This window comes from Pongo pygmaeus, chromosome 4 (genome assembly GCF_028885625.2).
Source record: "Pongo pygmaeus isolate AG05252 chromosome 4, NHGRI_mPonPyg2-v2.0_pri, whole genome shotgun sequence".
Taxonomy (NCBI): domain Eukaryota; kingdom Metazoa; phylum Chordata; class Mammalia; order Primates; family Hominidae; genus Pongo; species Pongo pygmaeus.
The window spans coordinates 123,541,415-123,563,840 of NC_072377.2; the positions used below are offsets into that span (position 1 = coordinate 123,541,415).

Here is a 22,426-nt window from a genome sequence, read left to right on the forward strand (position 1 = left end):
TTCTCTGGTGACACAAGTCTCCCAGGCCTGCTAAGCTATGGCTTTTATTTTTCTCATATCCTACATGCTTAAGGGTAATGAAGGGCATTCGTGTCTCCTTGTTCCTCACTGCCCTTTTTTGAGTCATTTATTCATTCATATATTCAACAAATGTTTATTAAGCACTTCATTTATCTAGGAATATCTTTATTTCACCTCCATATTTTGATGGAAAGTTTTGCTGGATATAGGATTGTTGGTTAGCAAGGCCTTCTTTAGCTATCTTGTTTCTGAATCTTTTTGTTAAATATCTAGGGTCTGCCCTTACACCCAATCAATATCACAACCTCAAAGTAGTTGAGATGTTACCTTCCCTAATTGTTTGCTACTGAGATCTCTTTTGCTTTTGATAGTGCCTGTGGGCCTAGAATTTTAAAGACAATCCTGTCTGGCAGGGCATCAGAACTTTTAGTCGTCACAGCCCGTCCTGCTGACACTGGTGGAACACCTACACCACAGAGATTGGGGTGGGATGGGAACAGCTCCTGACCAAGTTCTCACTGTTTTACCCAGATCAGATCCCATAGATTTTTAAAAATAAATACTTCTCTATGTGTTATATGCATGGGTCAGCCATTGTTTGTTTTCTACAATTTTGTTCAATTTTATTGTTGCTTTTTGGAGAAAGGACTTACCAAGGTCTTTACTCAGCTGTTCCAGAAGTTCCACTCTTCCTGCTGTGTTTCTTTGTTGGTCTTCCAAGGTTTTACAACCTTTTTTTCAAACTTCCTGCATCTCCCCTTCCATCCTATCCTCACTCTTAATTGATGACCTCACCTTGTAAGTCACTGAGAAAAATAAAATCAGACAAAACTTTTTCATCATCCCAATTTAAAGTTATAGATCAATTACATTTGCTTCTGTCTTATTTCCTCCTGTTATAATGGAGGGAGAGTCCTTCTATCAGAGACCTTTTCTCGAGTTTTACTCTGAATCGCATTCTTTCTTTTCTTCTCTACTCTCCCCTGTGTTTTCAGTTCTCTTCCTCTCTGTTGAATCCTTCACATCAGGACAGAAATGTGCTTTAGTATCTCCCATTCCAAACCCCTGCTTTGACCCTGAAACTTTTTCCAGCTGCTATCCCATTTCTCCGTTCCCACTGACATTCAGCTTTTCAAAACTAGACACATTTGCTTTCTACTGCCTTTTGTCCCTTTCATACTTACTTATATAACTTTCTGACCCAGTTACACCCATTAAAACTGCTCTTGTTGAGATTCAGGTGATATCCATGTCAAATGTAGTGGAAACTTTTAAATTATTTTCTTATCTGTCTTCTTAGCATCATTCAACATTCTTCACTACTCCCACATTGAAAAGCTTTTCTCTCCTTTTCTCTTGATGACAGTCTCTTGTAGCTTTTTTTCTTAAACTTACTATTTATTCCTTCATAATCTTCTTTCTTCATCCTTCCTCTTCTATTTGACACATGAATCTTGGTCTTCATGATTTGGGCATTTTATATCGATTTTCCCCAAAACCTTCCCTCTCATACCCAGTCTTTCCATTTTATGAAATTGTATATTCATCCTTATAGTTGCTCAGGCCAAAAACCTAGGAATCATTCATTTTTCCTCACCTTCTCTTGTTCTCCGAATCTATCAGCAGGCCTGTTGGTGATTTCTCCAAAATATATCTTAAATCTACTACTTCTCTCTAGCTTCATTACTAACCACCTATATCCAACCTGCCACCTCCTGTTTTAGTTACTGATGTCTCCATTTCTACCCTTGCCGTTTAGCTTTTCTCTCGTAAGAGAGTGATCATAGTGATATACTTAGCATATAAACCTCAGTACCTGTCTTCTACCTACAACTTATTGGTGGCATTCCCTTACTTTCCTTTACCATGGCCTACAAGACCCCGTCTGAACCGTCATTTGCTATTCTCTCCCACCTTTCTCCCAACATTTTTTTGCTTAGCAGACTCAATCAAACTACTATTTTCAAACCAAACTCTTTCCGCATTATTTTTCCCCTGTCTAAAATGCTTTTCTTCCCTCTTGTTATATGGCTTGTTCCTTCTTGTCATTTAGTTCTCATACTTTTCAAAGAGGCCTTCCATGATCAGCTTATCTCAATTCTCCTTATTCTCCATTTCTTTTCTTTGTAGCACATAATACAGTTTGTATTTAGTTTTCTGTTATTTGCCTATTTTTTCCACCAACATGTAAAAAGTAAATGAGGGTCGTGATTGTATCTGTCTTAAAAATTCTTAAATCAAGTAGAATTCTTGCCGCACAGTGGATACTTAATAAATTTTTGTTGAATGGATGAATAAATAATGGAATTGTATCAAGTGATGTCAAAGGCATAGGATGGTAAGATAATAGTTACTTAACTCTCTTATAATGAAGTATCTGCAAATGAGATGAATTATTACTATTAGACTATATGTTTGAATGTATTAAATTAGATATGTGGCTGCTAAATTTCATGATTTCTTTATTTTAGCCTTTTCTACCCCCTTCTCAAAGTAGAGCCGAATATGATTCAGAGGAGAGTCTGGGAAGTGATGATGATGACGATGATGATGATGATGATGTTTTAGCATCAGATTTCCATCTCCAGGAACATTCTAATTCAAATTCATATAGGTACGGAATATTTTATTTTAAATTTCTTTTTAAAAATAATGGTTTATATAAATAATATTTTTGAAAAACTTACATGCAAAATTAATAGCTTGTTGACTTTATAACATATAACCCAGATTTCTTTAGTTGAAATTGTTAAATTCCTTTCCTTAACAATAATTTCTCTGTTGACTTTATAACACGTTGTAACTCAGATTTCTTTAGTTAAAATTGTTAAATTCCTTTCCTTAACAATAATTTATCACATACCTTTGGTTGTCCATTAATGGACCATCCATAATTTGCATCATTCCTCACACATCTTGCTCCAAGATTATACCTTGCATTTTGGGCTCTAACATAAACAAGTTCTACTGTTTTCGTCTAGAAAATATAAAATATTTTCAGTAGAACACTAGTACTATAAGATGTCAATAGGTACTATCTTCAAAAAGTACTCTGTATGTCATATAAATGTTCTAAATGCTCACCTCTAGCTCCAATACTGCGTTATTCTTACATTCATGAATGATGGAATATTATCTAGTCTCTGTTGATATGTTTACATCTAAAACATATGTGTGTTTTACTAAAACATGGTATGTTAATGGTGTGATAAAAAATGTAAATTTTCCAAAAGAAGTAAATATATGAGGGACGTTGAAGTCATTCTTTATTTAAAAGTTACCATGAGATTTTTACTTCCTGGTTTATTGAGGTTTTTTTCCCCCTGCTGAATGAATTTTACTTTTTGAATATATAAATCATTTAAAAGTCAAACTGCACAACTCAACAACAAAAAGACAAATAATTAAAAAAATGATCAAAGGGCTGGGCGTGGTGGCCTATGCCTGTAATCCCAGCACATTGGGAGGCCGAGGTGGTCAGATCACTTGAGCCCAGGAGTTCAAGACCAGCCCAGGCAACATGGCAAAACCCCATCTATATTTCTAAAAAAAAAAAAAATTTAATAAACAAAAAACTTGAATAGACATTTCTCCAAAGACGATATGAAAATAGCCAATAAGCATGTGAAAAGATGCTCAATATCATTAATCATTAGAGAAATGCAGATCAGTTTCCCAATGAGACAACATCTCATACACATTAGGATGGCTACAAAAAAAAAAAAAAAAAAAAACAGTGCTGGCAAGGATGAGGAGAAATTGGAGTATTTGTGCACTTTTGGTGGGAACGTAAAATGATGCAGCAACTGTGGAAAACGGTATACTGTTTCCTTGAAAAGTTAAAAATAGAATTACCATATGATCCAGCATTTCCACTATGGATATATACCTGAAAATATTGAAAACAGGGACTGAAACAGGTATTTGTACTTCCTATGTTCTTAGCAGCATTATTTACAGTAACCGAGGGGAAGAAACAATCAAGTGCGTTTTAACAGATGAATTACTAAACAAAATGTGCTATGTACGTTCAACGGAGTATTATTCAGCCTTAGGAAGGAAATTCTGACACATGCTACAACATGGATATAATGCTAAGTGAAATAAATCAGTCACAGAAAGGGTTATAGTATGTGATTTCACTTACATGAGGTACATAGAATAGTGAAATACATAAAGAATAAAAATAAAATAGTGGTTTTCAAGGGCTGGCGGTGGGGGGAGAATGGGGAATGAATTTAGAGTTTCAGCTTTGCAAGATGAAAGGAATTCTGGAGTTGGATGGTGATGGTGGTTGCACAGCAATGTGAATGTACTTAATGCCCCTGAACTATAAACTTAAAAATGGCCAAAATGGTAAATTTTATGTTTTTGTATTTTACCATTAAAAAATAACTAAAAATTCAATCCTTTAAGAAATAAATATGTTCCACTTGAAATAAAAGAGAAGCTGACATTTTTTTAAATCAAACTATATAAAAATGTGAAATCACAAGTTTTACTTAAACTTCTCTTTATCCAATTTCTTCTGCACATCCTCTACAGCTAACCACTTTTATTAGCTTCTGGTTTATCCTTCTGTTTGCAAAAATAAGCAAAAGCATCTATCTAAACTTATTCCCCCTGCTTTCTTGTAGAGAGGGTAGCATACTACATATAGTGTTCTGCTACCTGCTTTTTATTTATTAGTACATACCAAAACTTACTCCATATTAACACTTAGAGATCCTTCTTCATTCTTCCTTATGGTTACCATAATATTCCGTAGGTCAAAAATAGTTATTCAACAGGTACTCTCCTCATGGACAATTTTGGTTATTTCTACACTTCTGCTATTGTAGATAATGCTGACATGACTACCTCTACGCATATATTATTTTGTTTTCGTAGAGGGGTATGTTCAGGTTGATTCCTAATAGTGGAATTTGTTGAGTCAAAGGGTAGTATACTCTTCTAAATCCCTATAGAAATCGTTAACAGATCCATCGTTGCTTTATTTTTAGTTGGTCCTTGATGCGGTTGGCGATGGTGCAATTGGTACTCAACAATTTGAAGACTTTTTATCCCTTTGCAGGTCATGATCTTGCAGGTAATAAATAGCTCAACATGAGCTAATGGTGCCATTGCTTTTGACTTACTGCTCTGTTTTTTTTTTTCTTTTTGTCTGGACTGGGGGAAAAGTTTAGTGATTTCTTGTTATAGAGGTTAGATTTCTTTTAACTAAACCAACCATCTGTAAATGTATCTGTCATACTGTTAGGTGATTGAGGATGGCAACGTCCAAGAAATCAAGGGCACTGAATGTGATGTGATTGACTATATTGAGATTCTATTTATACTCTAGCCAAGTGTTGAGGGATTTTACAATGGAGAGAAAACTAAGCAAATGCAAAAGCTAGCAATTATTAACTTCAAAGGAGGAAAAGATTGTACAGGAAAGAAAGGGGCATGATAACATACTAAGTGATTCTGCTATGAACTATAGTTCTCTATATGTGATAAGGTAAACACAAGAATGCCACTTTAACCAAAGATTTTTATGACACTCTATCATAATGATGGACAGAGGAGTTTATTCTCATTACGCCGTAGTAGTAAATCAGTAGGTCATTTCTAAAATTGAAAAATTAAGTATTAAGCATGTTATTTAGATATAGGGAGGTAAGTAGTAGGAATAACTAAAAGTTGAAAGTGAGATCAGGATTCAAGAGTATGAATGGGCAGAACTGCTAAGTGCTGAGTTCCATGGCAAGTATTATTTAATTTTAACTTTATGTATTGTTTTCATTTTCTATAGATCTTAAAGAGTTATATGCCGTACAGAAATTAGTCTGATACAAATTAAAGCAGGGGTGTCCAATCTTTTGGCTTCCCTGGGCCACACAGGAAGAAGAATAATTGCCTTGGGCCACACATAAAATACATTCATACTAACAGTAGATGATGAGCTAAAAAGAAAAATCACAAAAAATTTCATAATGTTTTAAGAAAGTTTATGAATTTGTATTGGGCTTTATTCAAAGCTGTCTGGGCCGCATGCAGCCTGTGGGCCATGGGTTGGACAAGTTTGATTTAAAGCAATTAATTTTCCCCACATACATATTTTCATAATCTTCAGATACGTTTTTCTTGTAATATTAAAGTCAAAAGCAGTAATGTTGAAATACTTACACAGATTTATGGCATACCTTTTGTAATCCACTGGGTTTCTTTGCCTACCTCACCTTTCACATCTTCCCTGCCAAAGTGTATGTTAATATTTCATCTCAGTCTTTTTTTTTTCCCTGCATCTGCTCTCCCCTCTCTCATTTCAGTCTTTCTTAAAATTGAATATGGCATTTTACTGCATAAGATTAATATGAGTCAATGTTCCCATTTTAGAGCTTCCAGTTAGTTCACCTCTTTGTCATGCGGTTCTAAAAACTCTTCAATGTTGGGAACAAGTTCTTCTCCGACGACTTGAAATTCATGGTGGGCCACCTCAAAATTATATCGCAAGTCATACCACCGAAGAGAGTTTGTCTGCAGGTCCTGCAATTCTTCGCCACAAAGCTTTACTGGAACCTACAAACACTCCTTTCAAGTAGGTTTTCTTATGAATGCTAGTTGGGTTTTTTTGTTTGTTTATGTTTGTTTGTTTTTTGAGATGGCATCTTGCTCTGTCATCCAGGCTGGAGTGCGGTGGCACAATCTCAGCTCACTGCAGCCTCTGCCTCCTGGGTTCAAGCAATTCTCCTGCCTCAGAATCCTGGGTAGCTGGGATTACAGGCGCCTGCCACCACGCCTGGTTAATTTTTGTGTTTTTAGTAGAGATGGGGTTTCACCATGTTGGCCAGGCTGGTCTCAAACTCCTGACCTCAGGTGATCCACCCACCTCAGCCTCCCAAAGTGCTGGGATTACAGGCATGAGCCATCGCACCCGCCCTGAATACTGTTTTTAAGATAGGAGTTTTACTTTTTGGGCTGTACGTTCTTGTCATAACTACTCAACCCTGCCATTGTAGAGTAAAAGCAACCATAGACAACATGTACACAAATATATTCAGTTTTTGTCCAATAAACTTTATTTCTTAAAATGGTAGGTAGGCTAGATTTGGACTGCGAGCTGTAGTTTATTGATGCCTACTCTAGAACAATGCTTTTCAAAATAGCTGGTCACAAAAGTGTTAAGAGGAAAGTTTACAGCACTAAACAACAAGCAGTCAACAGATTCAGCACAATTCCTGTCAAATTACCAACATCATTCTTAACAGAATTAGAAAAAAATTATTCTAAAATTCACATGGAACCAGTAGAGAGCTGGAATACCAAAGCAGTTCCCAGCAAAAAGAACAAGGCATCACGTTACCTGACTTCAAACTATACTACAAAGCAACAGTAACCAAAACAGCGTGGTACTGGTACAAAAATAGACAAATAGACCAGTGGAACAAAATAGAGAACCCAGAAATAAACTCACATCATGAGGATTTGTTCTACAAGTTATTTCATCACTCAGGTAGTACTAAGCCTGGTACCCGGTAGTTATTTTTCCTTTTTTGGAGACAAAGTCTTGCTCTATTAACCAGGCTGGAGTGCAGTGGCACGATCACAGCTCACTGCAGCCTCCACCTCCTGGGCACAAACAGTCCTCCTGTCTCACCCTCCTGAGTAGCTGGGATCACAGGCACACACCACCACGCCCAGCTAATTTTTTGTATTTTTTGTAGAGACAAGGTTTCACCTTGTTACTCAGGCTGGTCTCAAACTTCTGTGCTCAAGCAGTCCGCCTGCCACAGCCCCCCAAAGTGCTGGGATTTTAGCTGTGAGCCACCATGCCTGGCCCCCAATAGTTTTTTTTTCTGATCCTCTTTGTCCTCCCCACTTCCCCCTCAAGTAGACCCCACTATCTGTTGTTCCCTTCTTTGTGTTCACAAGTTCTCAACATTTAGCTCCCACTTACAAGTGAGAACATACAGTATTTGGTTTTCTGTTCTTGTGCTAGTTTGCTAAGGATAGTAACCTCCAGCTCCATCCATGTTCCCACAAAAGACATGATCTCATTCTTTTTTATGGCTGCATAGTATTTCTTGTATCTGTACCACATTTTCTTTATCCAGTCTGTCACTGATGAGCATTTAGGTTCCATGTCTTTGCTATTGTGAATAATGCTGCAGCAAACACTTGTGTGCATGTGTCTTTTATGGTAGAATGATTTATATTACCCTAGGTATATACCCAGTAATGGGATTGCTGGGTCAAATGATAGTTCTATTTTTAGCTCTTTGAGGAATCACCATACTGCTTTCCACAATGATTGAAGTAATTTACACTCCCACTGACAGTGCATAAGTGTTCCCTTTTCTCTGCGACCTTCCCAGCATCTGTTATTTTTTATAAATACTCTTATTTTTTAATGATAACATTCTGACTGGTGTGAGATGGTATCTCATTGTGCTTTTGATTTGCTTTTCTCAAATGATCAGTGATACTGAGCTTTTTTCTTAGGCTCATTGGTATGTACGTCTTCTTGTGCAGTCAGTGTCTGTTCATGTCCTTTGCCCACTTTTTAATGGTGTTGTTTGTTTTTCTTTTTTAAATTGGTTGATGTTCGTTATAGATGCTGGATATTAGACCTTTGTCAGGTACATAGTTAGAAAATATTTTCTCCCATTCTGTAGGTTGTCTGTTTACTCTGTTGATAGTTTCTTTTGTTGTGCAGAAGCTCTTAAGTTTAATTAGATCCTATTTGTCAATTTTTGCTTTTGTTGCAATTTCTTTTGGGGTCCTTGTCATAAAATCTTTGCCTGTTCCTATGTCCGGGGTGGTGTTGCCTAGGTTGTTTGCTAAAATTTTTATAGCTTTTGGTTTTACATGTAAGTCTTTAATCCATCTTGAGTTGATTTTTGTGTATGTTGCAAGGAAGGGGTTCAGTTTCAATCTTCTGCATTTGGCTAACCGGTTATCCCAGCACCATTTATAGAATAGGGAGTCTTTTCTTGATTGCTTGTTTTTGTCAGCTTTGTCGAAGATCAGATGGCCAGAGGTGTGTCACCTTACTTCCCAGTTCTCTATTCTGTTCCAGTGGTCAATGTGCCTGTTTTTGTACCAATACTGTTCTGTTTTGGTTACTGTATTTTTGTAGTATACATCGAAATCAGGTAATGTGATTCCAGTTTTGTTCTTTTTGCTTAGGATTGCCTTGCTATTCAGGCTCTTTTTATGTTCCATATTAATTTTAAAATAGGTTTCTCTAGTTCTGTGAAGAATGTTGGTGGTGGTTTGTTAGGAATAGCATTGAATCTGTAAATTGCTTTGGGCAATATGGTCAGTTTAATGATATTGATTCTTCTTCTCCATGAACATGGGATGTTTTTTCCATTTGTTTGTGTCTTATCTGATTTCTTTGCACAGTGTTTTGTAATTCTCACTGTAGAGATCTTTCACCTCCTGGTTAGCTGTATTCCTAGGTATATTATTCTTTTTGTGGCAGTTGTGAATGGGGCTACCTTCCTGATTTGGCTCGCAGCTTAGCTGTTGTTGGTCTATAGGAATGCTAGTGATTTCTTGTACACTGATTTTTGTATCCTGAAACTTTGCTAAGTTGTTTATCAGATCTAGGAGCTTTTGGGCTGAGACATGGGGTTTTCTAGATATAGAATCATGTCATCTACAAACAGGCATAGTTTTACTTCCTCTCTGCCTATGTGGATGCCTTTTATTTCTTCCTCTTTCCTGATTGCTCTGGCCAGGACTTTCAATACTAGGTTGAATACGAGTGGTGAGACAAAGCATCCTTGTCTTGTGTTGGTTTTCTAGGAGAATGCTTCCTTCTTTTGCCCATTCAGTATGTTGGCTGTGGGTTTGTCATAGATGGCTCTTACTATTTTGAAGTATGTTCTTTGAATACCTAGTTTATTGAGAGTTTTTGCATAGATTGATGTTGAATTTTATCAAAAGCCTTTTCTTCATCTATTGATATAATTATGTGGTTTTTGTCTTTAGTTCTGTTTATGTGATTCATCACATTTATTGATTTGCATATGTTGAACCAAACTTGCATCCTGGGAATTAAGCCTACTTGATCATGGTGAATTAGCTTTTTGACGTGCTGCTGGGTTTAGTTTGCAGGTATTTTATTGAGGATTTTTGTATTGACATTCATCAAGGATATTGGCTTGCAGCTTTGTTTTTTTGTTGTTATCTCTGCCAGGTTTTGGTATCAGGATAATGTTGACTTCATAGAATTAGGTGTGGAGGAGTTCTACCTCCTCAGTTTTTTGGTATAGTTTTAGTAGGAATGGTACCAGCTTTTCTTTGTACATTTGGTAGAATTTGGCTGTGAATCCATCTGGTTCTATGCCCTTTTTGGTTGGTATGCTATTCATTACTGATTGAATTTCAGAGCTCATTATTAGTTTGGTCAGGGAATCATTTCTTCCAGGTTCAGTCTTGGGAGGGTGTATGTGTCCAGGAATTTATCCATCTCTTGTAGGTTTTGTAGTCTGTGTGCATTGAGGTGTCCATAGTAGTTTCTGATGGTTATTTTTATTTCTGTGGGGTCAGTGGTAACATCTCCTTGGTCATTTCTACTTGTGTTTATTTGTATCTTCTCTCTTTTCTTTTTTATTAGTCTAGCTGGCAGTCTGTCTGTCTTACTACTTTTTTCAAAAGACCAACTCCTGGATTCATTGACCTTTTGAATGGTTTTGTGTGTCTCGATTTCTTTCATTTCAGCTCTGATTTTTGTTATTTTTTATCTTCTGCTAGCTTTGGGGTTTATTTGTTCTTGCTTCTCTGATATTTTCCATTATGATGTTAGGTTGTTAATTTGAGATCTTTCTAACTTTTTGATGTGGACATTTAGTGCTATGAATTTCCCTCTTAATGCTGCCTTAGCTATATCCCAGAGATTTTGGTAAAGCATACCTTCTTTTGTTAGATCCTGTGGCCCTAGGTTAGGGATCAACAAACTATGGCCATCCCCACAGGTGAAATCCAGACCTCTCCATGCTTCTTTAAATAAAGTTTTATTGGATTATAGCCATAAATGCTCTCAATTGCATATTGGCAGTAGTTGCTTTCCCACTGCAAGTTGACAGTCCCTAATTCAGATCTAAAATGCTCCAAAATTGAAAATTTTTTGAGCACCAACATGATGCTATAAGTAGAAAATGCCACATATAACTATTTAACACAAACTTTGTTTCATGCACACAATTATTAAAAATATAATTTCTCACCTTCACTGCCTGTAATCCCAGCACTTTGGAAGGCCGAAGTGGGTGGATCACCTGAGGTCAGGAGTTCAAGACCAGCCTGCCAACATGGTGAAACCCTTTCTCTACTAAAAATACAAAAATTAGCTGGGCATGGTGTCAGGTGCCTGTAATCCCAGCTACTCGGGAGGCTGAGGCAGGAGAATCGCTTGAACCCAGGAGGTGGAGGTTGCGGTGAGCCAAGATCACCCTGTGGCACTCCAGTCTGGGCCAAAGATTGAGATTCCATCTCAAAAAAAAAAAAAAAATATATATATATATATAATTTCTTACCTTCAGGTTATGCATATAAGATGTATATGAAACATAAATGAATTTTTAATTTAGACATATATTCAAATATTTCAAAATCTGAAAATATATGAAATTCAAAATACTTCTGGTCCCAAGTATTTTAGATAAGGGATACTTTACCTGTACAATATCAGACTTGAGTAGTTGTGACAGAGACCATATGGTCCACAAAGCCTAAATTATTTACTAATCCTTTAAGGAAAAGGTTGGCGACATGATCTGCCTCCAGTCATACGGTCTGATTGCAGTTAATTTATTATAATTTATGTGGCACCAAGAAATTGTTATCAAGTTAATCAGAAATTTCTGAAGTTTATAATTAAATTTGCTGTCTCTCTCTGTAGATCCAAACACCATCTGGCACTGTCTGTGAAGAGGCTTTGGCAGTATTTGGTGAAGCAGGAAGAAATTCAGGAAACCTTTATCAAAAATATATTCACAAAGAAACGGTGTCTAAATGAGGTCTGTATAAGTTAAAACTTGTTTACTATTTTATTATTGAAGTCTTTTATATTATCATGTAACCATTAAAATGAGTTGTATTTTACAGATTTTTTGAAAACACATTTTATATCATAAACATAGGCAATTAATGCTTAGAACAGTGTAATTTAGAAGAGGGGCAGTATTTTCATAAATCAATTGAATTTAATTAATTCAAATGTATTTGGGACTTTTTTTCTCGAAAAAAATGGTTAATATTCTGCATCTTGTATTTTGAATTGTCATGATCATCAATTTAAGAGACAAGATAGAAATTTTCTATGATTTTCATGTGACAGTTAAAAGAAGTCTATCTTAGAAGTTTAATTGTAACTTAGAAGTTTAATTGTATACTGAAAATTTTTTATTTATTTATTTATTTATTTATTTTTTCTTTGGAGACAGAGTCTTGCTCTGTCACCCAGGCTGGAGTGCAGTGGTGCGATCTCAGCTACTGCACGCTCCGTACCTCCCAGGTTCACACCATTCTCCTGCCTCAGCCTCCCGAGTAGCTGGGACTACAGGTGCCCGCCACCACGCCCAACTAATTTTTTTGTATTTTTAGTAGAGACGGGGTTTCACTGTGTTAGCCAGGATGGTCTCGATCTCCTGACCTCGTGATCCACCCGCCTCAGCCTCCCAAAGTGCTGGGATTACAGGTGTGAACCACCACGCCCGGCCTGAAAAATTTTTATTGTATTTATTTATTGTTTTTGAGATGGAGTCTCACTCTGTCACACAGGTTGGAGTACAGTGGCACCATTTCAGCTCACTGCAACCTCTGCCTCCCAGGCTCAAGCGATCCTTCCACCTCAGCCTCCCTAGTAGCTGGGACTGCAGATGCATGCCACCATGCCCGGCTAATTTTTTGTATTTTTGGTAGAGACAGGGTTTCACCATATTGCCCAGGGTGGTCTTGAATTCCTGAGCTCAGGTGATCTACCTGCCTTGGCCTCCCAAAGTGCTGAGATAATAGGCTTGAGCCACTGCACCCAGCCAACTTTTTAAATATGTACATTTTCTTTTCTGTGGATTATGCTTAAATTAATGAAATTTTACAAACCCAAATTAACCTATAGTGTAACTGGTTGCTTATACCTTAATATTATCATAATGGGTTTTTTTTTTTGTCATTTAGTTTAGTGCTAGTAATAAGTATCAGTTTGATAATATGGGGAACTTGCTTCTTTCATTGGGAAAGTTTTGTTACTGAAAAGTTCAGGTGAACTAATCAGTAGATACAGTGATGTAGTCAATTCTTTTTGTCTCCTGGACTGGTAATGAAGAGTTCAGAACTGACATTTGGTATGTGAACCACATTTTGAGTAGCATTGAACTAGTCTGACAGCAAGCTTTGAACAGTTTTTGAAGTTGGAGGAAACACTGAAGATATTTCAGTTGAAGAAATAAATTGAATGGCTTCACAATAGACAAGTAAGCAAAAAGCAAGATTGACATCTAACCTTTCTGCCTTAAAGGAAAATTACATATATATCTCATTGTCTCTCAATTTAAGCACCAATTTTAAGTGGAAACTGTATATGCTGTTATTTACTATTTGCCTCATTTTGTAAATATATTCAAATCGACCAAGTCAGGAAATAGTATGTAGTATTCTTGCTGACTTAGAAGACTTTTGACTGGAGTACCTTGGTGTAATATTGAAATTTAGACAAACATGAATGTATTTCATTTGTTTATTTGATCTTTTTTTAAAAAAATTGACATATTGTATTAATCTTACAAAAATCTTATTTTTCTACTGCTGATATATTTGGGTATTTGGGAAATGAAGTAGTTCTGAAAACAATACAAAAAAACTATTGGAGCCATTAGATTGTCTAGTTGATTCAGGAATAGACTCATTAAAGAAATAGAGTAGTATAGTCAAGCCAGAATACATAAACATAGCAAATAATAAGTATAACTACACATTTTAAAATTTCTGTTATTCTTTGGAGTTTCATAATATCTCAAGAAAATTTTAAAATTATTTTTATTGTAATTATTTTAATCAGGAGCATGAATATGAATGTTGGACTAACAGTTTTGTGACTATCAGTAAGCTAAATATTTTCTCTGAATTTTGTTTTTTTAATGCAAAATGACTATAATAGCCCTTACTTTGCAATGTTTTGATAAATAGATTTAACTTATTTAAACCTTCACACAATTAATGGTAGTTATTAAAAGTTTGTTGTTATTGCTTTGTTGTTTTATTCTTGATAGTGATACTCTTAAAATAGTGTCTTTTTGATAAAGAATATGAAAAGAAAAATGTTATATAGTAAAGCATAGATTTGAATGGAATTAAATAGAATATAGAATTTGTGTGAAATTAATCTTTACTGGGAAGGTTATTAGCCTATTTTTAGTATTAACAAAATCACCTTCCATCTCTTATTTTTCTAAAATGATGATTATGCTTAAATATTTAGTCAAAGTCACTGTGATTTTCCAGATGGTTAGGAGATACATATATGACAGGCCCTGTATTTTGGATGGCAGGTGATGGGAGAGTATTCTGAGAACTGCTGTTTCTTTATTTCTTTATGTGTTTGAAAATGAAATTTTACGGTTTCTTCATCTGACCCTAAAATCCTGGTTTTCTCAGATCTTTTCTTTTCCTGTTTGGTAAAGTTTACTGGTACCTGTGTTTTAAAATAGAATGTCTTCTCTTTGTATTTAAATAGAAAGTACAGACAACTGCAATTAGATTAAGTCATTCTTAATAAAAAATTGGGACTTGACAACTCCCATCATTGTTCCCAATTCCTTTTTCTGTTTTTTTTTTGTTTTGTTTTGTTTGACTTTCTGAGAAGAACTAAAAGTCTTGGAACAACTCTTTCTTTAATAAGTACTACTGTTCCCTTTTAAGAAGTATATGTGCTTCCCAGCAATTTATTGACTATTTCTGGCTTCGTCAGTGTAAGAGAATTAGATAAATGTAGAAATTGAAATTTTCTAATCAAGAGATTTTCCTGAAGGTTCAGATGTGGAAATAAGACATAGCAGTGAGTAAGAGAATAATTCGACTTTGTTCATAGTACTCTGACAGCAGTAGCTCTGATTACTTTAATATAAAGTATTTTGGTTTCAATCGTGCTTTAATGTCAACATTTCGAAATTGAGTAAAAACTTCTTAGGGATAGAATAAAATTTATAGTGGTGGTTAATGAGTTCTGAGGGATTAAGTTTTGCTCATTCGCTAAGCATGCACCCTCACACATGCTTCTTATAAGGTGTATGAAATTTTAAGAATAGTAACTCCATATAATGTTCTTTTCTAGTAAATTTGGTTTAAAATATAACATTTAAACAATCCCCAGTATTTTGCACGGTACAGCTCATCTTCACTCTTTGTCATGTGGTTATTCTTTCTTGATGAAGTCATTAGAGGACAACAGTGAAACCATCAAAAATTCTATGATGGAGGAGCCAAACATCAATAAGGTACAAAATATCATTCAACTGAAATTAGAAATTGCATTCTTTCACAAAAGAACAAAGCATTTGCATTTTAGTTTTAAACTGGTCTTTGTTTCCAATGGATTTAAAGTATTGTTCCCTCAAATTATTCTCCTTTTATTTTAACAACTTAAATACTGCAGTTGTAAAAGTGGTTTCTGTTTTGTTACATAAGAGAATGCAATTTTAAAGGGAGTTGAATGTATCTTGTTTTGGCTACAAATTTTTCTGAGTAAATACAACTAAAGTTCTTAATACATGTGATTACAATAGCAATTGTTTAGTAGTATTGTTTTAATTCTGCAGATATCACTTTTGAAGGTAAAATTCAAATTAGGAATTAATGATATTAAAATTAATTAATGATATTAAAAAATTAAAATTAGGAATTAATGATATTCCTAAAAATATAGTAAATACTGTTACATAGCATTTATTTTACTGGTAGCAATAGCATGTAGCAAAGTGCCTTAAGGATACATTGTAAGTGTTCATGGTACTTGAGAACCAAAGCACAAAAGATGAGAATCTGTATAATTATGAAATAACTCCTAGGTGTCCTATGATTGCATATTCAACTATGACTTTATTTTATTTTATTTTTGAGATGGAGTTTCGCTCTTTTGCCCAGGCTGGAGTGAAGTGGCACAGTCTTGGTTCACTGCAACTTCTGCCCCCCAGGTTCAAGCGATTCTCCTGCCTCAGCCTCCCGAGTAGCTGGGATTATAGTCGCCCACCACCATACCTGGCTAATTCTTTTTGTATTTTTAGTAGTGATGGGGTTTTGCCATGTTGGCCAGGCTGATGTCAAACTCCTGACCTCAGGTGATCCACCTGCCTTGGCCTCCCAAAGTGCTAGGATTACAGGCGTGAGCCACCACGCCTGGCCAATTCAACTATGACTTTATGAGGTTAATATTTAACTCATGTTTTTCATATTCTGTATTTAGAACAATCTCAGCAGTGATTTTTAAGTGAAAAATTGCTCAAAAAAATTTTTAAGGTTACTAATTTCTACCCCTTATTCTTTCCAACGGGAATCCTTTGGTAAAATAGGAGAAATAATTCTGTGCAATTAATTAAAAAGCCTGATTTGATATCAGGTGTATATTATAACTAAAACTTTGCAAAATAAGTTTATATGTCATTCATACTTTGAAAATATCTAGTGGCCTTTGGGGGTTTTGAGGGAATATAATTCAAACTTTTAATCAGTTAACAATTTTCCTTGCCTGGGTTTTGATGATTACTTATTACTGTCTACACATTATCAGGAATTTTTTTTTTTTTTTTTGGAGATGGAGTTTCGCTCTGGTTGCCCGGACTGGAGTGCAGTCGCGCGATCTCAGCTTACTGCAAGCTCCGCCTCCCGTGTTCAAGCGATTCTCCTGCCTCAGCCTCCCGAGTAGCTGGGATTACACGCATGGACCACCACATCCAGCTAATTTTTGTATTTTTAATAGAGACAGGGTTTCTCCATGTTGGTCCGGCTGGTCTTAAACTCCCAACCTCAGGTGATCTGCCTGCCTTGGCCTCCCAAAGTGCTGGGATTACAGGTGTGAGACACCGTGCCCAGCCACATATCAGGAATTCTTATACAAACATTTTTGTTTTGATACTGTTTATAAAATGTTAATAATCATAATGTATTTCTATAGTCGGCTTCATGCTACATCAAAATGCAGTCTTTTTGAGGGGAGGGTTAACATCATTTTGGCCAGCATTTTTCCAAGCCCACTGCTACATAGTTTTAAAAACAAGTCTTTGTAAGGTATGCCTGACCTAAAATAACTACATATATTTAAAGTGTACAACTTGTTCAATTTTGGCATGTGTATACACTAGCGAAGCCATCACCACAACCAGGATAATGATTATATCCATCAGTCCCCAGAATTTAATCTCTCCATTTTTTTTTCTCTCCCACCTGTACCCTCTTCCCCAGGCAGCTACCAAACTTTTTGCTGGTGTTAAAGATTCATTTGTTGTCTTCTGGAATTTTATGTAAATAGAATCATATAATACATCATTTTTGGTTTTTAGTCTGTGTCCATTGACTTAGCACAATTATTTCAAGATTCATCTATGTTGTGTGTTTTAGTAGTTCATTCTTTTTATTATGATGCTTATTACATTATATGGATATACCATAGTTTATTTACCTGTTAATGAACACTTGAGCTGATTTTATTTTGGACCTATTCCAAATAAGGCTGCTTTGAATATTCATGCAAAAGTCACATTTTATGGAAAAATACTTTCATTTCTCTTGTGTAAATGCCTAGGAGTAGAAAGACTGGATCATGTGTAGGTATATGTTAAACGTTTTGTGAAACTATTCAAATATTTTCCAAGGTGGTTGTACCATTTATGTATATTCTCAATGGATGGTGTACGAAATCCCATTCTATTTTTTTTTTTTTTTTTTAAAGGCAGGGTCTCGCTGTGTCTCCCAGGCTGGGTGCAGTGGTGTGATTACGGCTCACTGCAGTCTCAACCTCCTGGGCTCAAGCAGTTCTCTTGCCTCAGCCTTGTGAGCAGCTGGGACTACAGGCATGTATCACCATGCCCAGCTCATTTTTATTTTTTGTAGAGATGGGGTTTCTCCATGTTGCTCAGGCTGGTCTCAAACTTCTGGGCTCAAGCAGTCTTCCCACCTCAGCTTCCTGAAGTGTTCGGATTACAGGTGTGACCCACAATGCCCAGCCTCTCATCACATTCTTACCAACAGTTGGTGTGTAGTCTATATTTTCATTTTAACCATTCTAGTAGGTATGTAGTAGTAGTTCATTGTGGTTTTAATTTGCATCAAGCATCTTATCACATGCTTATTTGCCATTTGTCTATCTTTCTGCATGAATTGCCTTCAAATCTTGTGTTTATTTTGTATTAGGTTGCTTGTTTTCTTGATTCAATTTTAACAGTTATTTGTATGTTCTGGATAAAAGTAATTTATCAGAAATGTGATTTGCAAATATTTTCTCTTACTCTATGGCTTGTCTTTTCATTCTGTTTACAAGGTGTTTTCATTTTATTTATTTATTTTTTAAACAAAGTCTTGCTCTGTTGCCTACGCTGGAGTGCAGTGGTATGATCTTGGCTCACTGCAATCTCCACCTCCTGGGTACAAGCGATTCTCATACCTCAGGTGTGCACTACCACACCCGGCTAATTTTTATATTTTTAGCAGATGAGTAGACTGGATTTCACAATGTTACCCAGGCTGGTCTCAAACTCCTGGGCTCAAGTGATCTGCCCACCTTGGTCTCCTAAAGTGTTGGGATTAGGAGCGTGAACCACCGCAGCCGGCCACAAGTTCTTTTGAAGTGCAGAAGTTCTTAATTTTGATGATGTCTAATGTGTTAGTTCTGGTTATTCACTTTCTTTTTGGTGTTGTATTTAAGAAATCTTTGCCTAACCTAAGATCACAAAAACTTTCTCCTGTTCTAAGTGTTTTTGAGTTTCAGTATTACATTTAGGTCTATAATCCACTTCAAGTTAATTTATTTACATGGTGTGAAGTATAGACCTCAGTTCTTTGTTACTGTTGTTGTTTTTGCATCTGTATGTCAATTGTTACAGCATTATTTGTTGAAAAGACTATCTTTTCTTTCACTAAACTACCTCTTTCACCTTTTCAAAAATCATTTGACACAGATGTGTAGGTCTAATTCTGGAGTCTGTTTTGGGCCATTGATCCATCTTTATGGTAATAGCTCACTGTCTTTATCACTATAACTTTATAATAAATCTTGAAGTCATGTATTGTAAGTCATTCAAATATATTATTCTTCTAAGTTCTTTTCTTTTTTTTTTTTTTTTTTTGCCTTATCACTCTGACTTACAACTTCCAGTCCAATGTTGAATAGAAGTGATCACCAGCAGACATTATTATCTTGTTTCTGATCTTGGGGAAAGCAGTCTTTTATTATTAAGTATAATGTTTTCTTTAAGTTTGTTGTAGATGCCCTAAGTTTGAGGACATTTCTTTGCATTCCTACTTTGTTAAGAGTTTTTAATAAGGAAAGGATGTTGGATTTTATCAAATGATTTTTTTTTTTTTGCCTACTATTGAAATGATCATCCTTTTTTCTTTTTTAGTATGATAGGTTAAGGATTTTTTTTTTTAATGTTAAACCAATCTAGCATTCCCAGCATAAGCTATGCTTGGTCATGATGTGTTATCCTTTTTATATATAGTTACATTTGATAAAATTTTAAGAATTTTTACATCTATGTTCATGAGGGATATTGGTTTGTAGTTTTCTTACAATGTTGTTTGTGTTGGTCTCAGATTAATGCTAGACTCTTAGAATGAATTGACGAAGGTTCTGTCCTCTTTAATTTTGGGGAATAATTTTTATAGAATTAGTGTTATTTCTGAAGTGTTTGGTAGAATCCTGAAGTTTTTTAAATGACAAATTTAATTTCCTTAACAGATATAGGGCAATTCAGGTTTATCTATTTCTTGAGTCAGTTTTGGTAGTACATGTCTTTCAAGAAGTGTACATTTCATTTGTTGTCAGACTTACTGGCATAAAGTTATCATGTTGCCCTATTAAAATATGTGTAGAATACATGGTGATGCTGCCTCTCCTTCTTCTGCTATGACTTTGAAAACCAAATTATGTCTTCTGTAGTATTTATATTCCCTAATATTTGGGGTATTGACACCATTTTATGTTCACCTGATTGCTTCCTATTTTCTTTCAGTTATGCCTTCAGTATTCTTTAGATATCATTTTACTTCATATTTGTGTCGTTAGAGTGGCAATGAAGTATTCCAAGTACACAACCTTATATTGTAGGTTTTAGTAAATGAAAATTACCACTGACTACCCAGGGTCTCAGTCACTTTTTCCATGGATCTGCTGTATGACCTTTCACTTCTTCCACTCTTGGAGCTTCATTTACTGACGTGTAAAATTAGGGCTGATAATTTTAAACCTGTTGCTTCTCTAATTGAAATATTCCGTAGGATCCTAGTGTTAATCTATTATAACTATCCCTTTCTCCTCCAGCTTCTAATGGCAGCTCTGTGGAACCCAAGCAAAGTTCAGATCAGTTTCTGCATAATTCCTTTTTGTGGTAAAATATAAATAACATAAAAGTTACCATTTTAACCATTTGTAAAGCAGCCCAGTGGCCATAAGTACATTTACACTGCTCTGCAACCAACACACCATCCATCTCCAGAACTTTTTCATCCTCTCCAAACTGAAACTTTGTGCCCACTAAACAACAGCTCCCCATTCCTCTGGCCCCCACTCCAGGCAACCACCATTCTGCTTTTTGTATCTATGAATTTTACTATCCCTAGGTACCTCATATAAATGGAATTGTATAATAGTTATCCTTTTGTGACTAGTTTATTTCACCAAGCATAATGTCTTTAAGGTTCTTCCATATTTTAGCATGTGTCAGAATTTCCTTTCTTTTTAAGGCTGAATAGTATTCTAATGTATGTTCATACATTTTGTTTATCCATTCGTCAGTTAGTGGACATTTGAGTTGTGTGTGTCTTGGTTATTGTGAATAATGGTGCTATGAACATTAATATACAAATGTCTGAATCTCTGCTTTCAGTTTTTTGGGGTATATACAGAAGTGGAATTGCTAGATCATATAGCAGTTCTGTGTTTAGTTTTTGATCTGCATAATCTCTTTAAATCTCTTTTAGCGTTAATATTTGGATTGTTTTTTCTTTACATGTCCAGCCCAATCAAAGCATGACATCTTTACAAAGTGTGACTTGAAACTTTAGGAGATCTTTTAAGACCATATTCATTGTGATTTTTTTTTTTTAACTATAATGTTATGTCGTGAGGTCTTTAACAAATAAAACTATATTCATAGCACACGCAAGTTCTGTCTCTGTTTTTAGCTGACTGTATCATGTTCCTACTTCCTTCCCTTCCCAGCTTAGATTTCATGATCCATCATGGAATCAGTCAGTCACTTGCAAACATCCTTATCCCTGTTCTTCCTACTTGCCTTGAAAATTCCCAAACCTTCTTAAACCCAACTCTTTGTCCTATTCTGTGCCTGCACTCAAGCAGCTGAACATGTTTGGAGGAAAAGCAGAAACCCTGGAGCTTGCCTCACTTTAAATTTATTAGCACAAATCCCAAATTAATATAAAACTACTCTGCAGTCATAATAAATTGCTCTATAGCAAATCTGTTTTTTCATTTTCATTTTCATACTTTTTCCCTGTTTCCTCAAACTTCCAGTATTTGTTTCCCACTCCCCACAGATCAATATATTTTGCTGTCAAAATAAGTGCAGTCAGCAGTGATTTAGCCTAACCTGCCCATCATCATCTAATTTCTGCTCTGTATGCAGATATTTTCTTCTGCCTCCTCTAACAGTGAGTGAACTGTCACCCTTTTATTCAAGGCCAGAGCTTTCACTTGTGCACAGATCTTATCTGCTTTCACCTACCCAAGGACTTGTCTTCAGTTCTTAATAACTGAAGCCCATCTCCCTCTCTCCTTGTCAATAAATGTTTACCTCTCTCAAATTATTCTCATCAGCATGAGCAAATATATTTTAATGTTTTGCCTTTAAAAAATACTCCATTTCTCTAGTCTCCTATGTAGCAAAATTCACTTAGAGTTGCCTGTAAAGTCCTTCAAGATTTAAACAATAATATTGAAACACCATAAACAAACCACCCAGCTTAAGAAATAAAACATTATCAATTCAGTTGAATGTCTCTGTGATCCTTTCCCTGTGGACTCCCCTTCTTATTCACCAGATATCACATTCTCTCTAATTTGGTAATTATCTCCAGCCTACTCCACTGAGATTGTCCTAGACATAGTCACCATTGACTTCCAGTATACTAAATTTAGTAGTCAATTATCTATCTTCATATGATTCATCTTCTTAATAATCAT

General features: G+C 35.5%; 1 protein-coding gene across 6 annotated transcripts in view; it reads left to right on the forward strand.

Moving 5' to 3' along the window:
* Nucleotides 1-22,426, forward strand: part of DMXL1 (Dmx like 1) — a 185,921-nt gene that overhangs the window by 128,186 nt on the left and 35,309 nt on the right. For 3 of the 6 annotated variants that reach the window (XM_063665156.1, XM_063665157.1, XM_063665160.1), the window contains 5 exons: nucleotides 2,493-2,635; nucleotides 5,025-5,110; nucleotides 6,403-6,604; nucleotides 11,918-12,035; nucleotides 15,447-15,509. In XM_063665156.1, the coding sequence (XP_063521226.1) occupies nucleotides 2,493-2,635; nucleotides 5,025-5,110; nucleotides 6,403-6,604; nucleotides 11,918-12,035; nucleotides 15,447-15,509 (612 nt within the window). The remainder of the gene's footprint in view (nucleotides 1-2,492; nucleotides 2,636-5,024; nucleotides 5,111-6,402; nucleotides 6,605-11,917; nucleotides 12,036-15,446; nucleotides 15,510-22,426) is intronic. The other 3 variants (XM_063665158.1, XM_054489789.2, XM_063665159.1) reach the window with 1 other exon arrangement.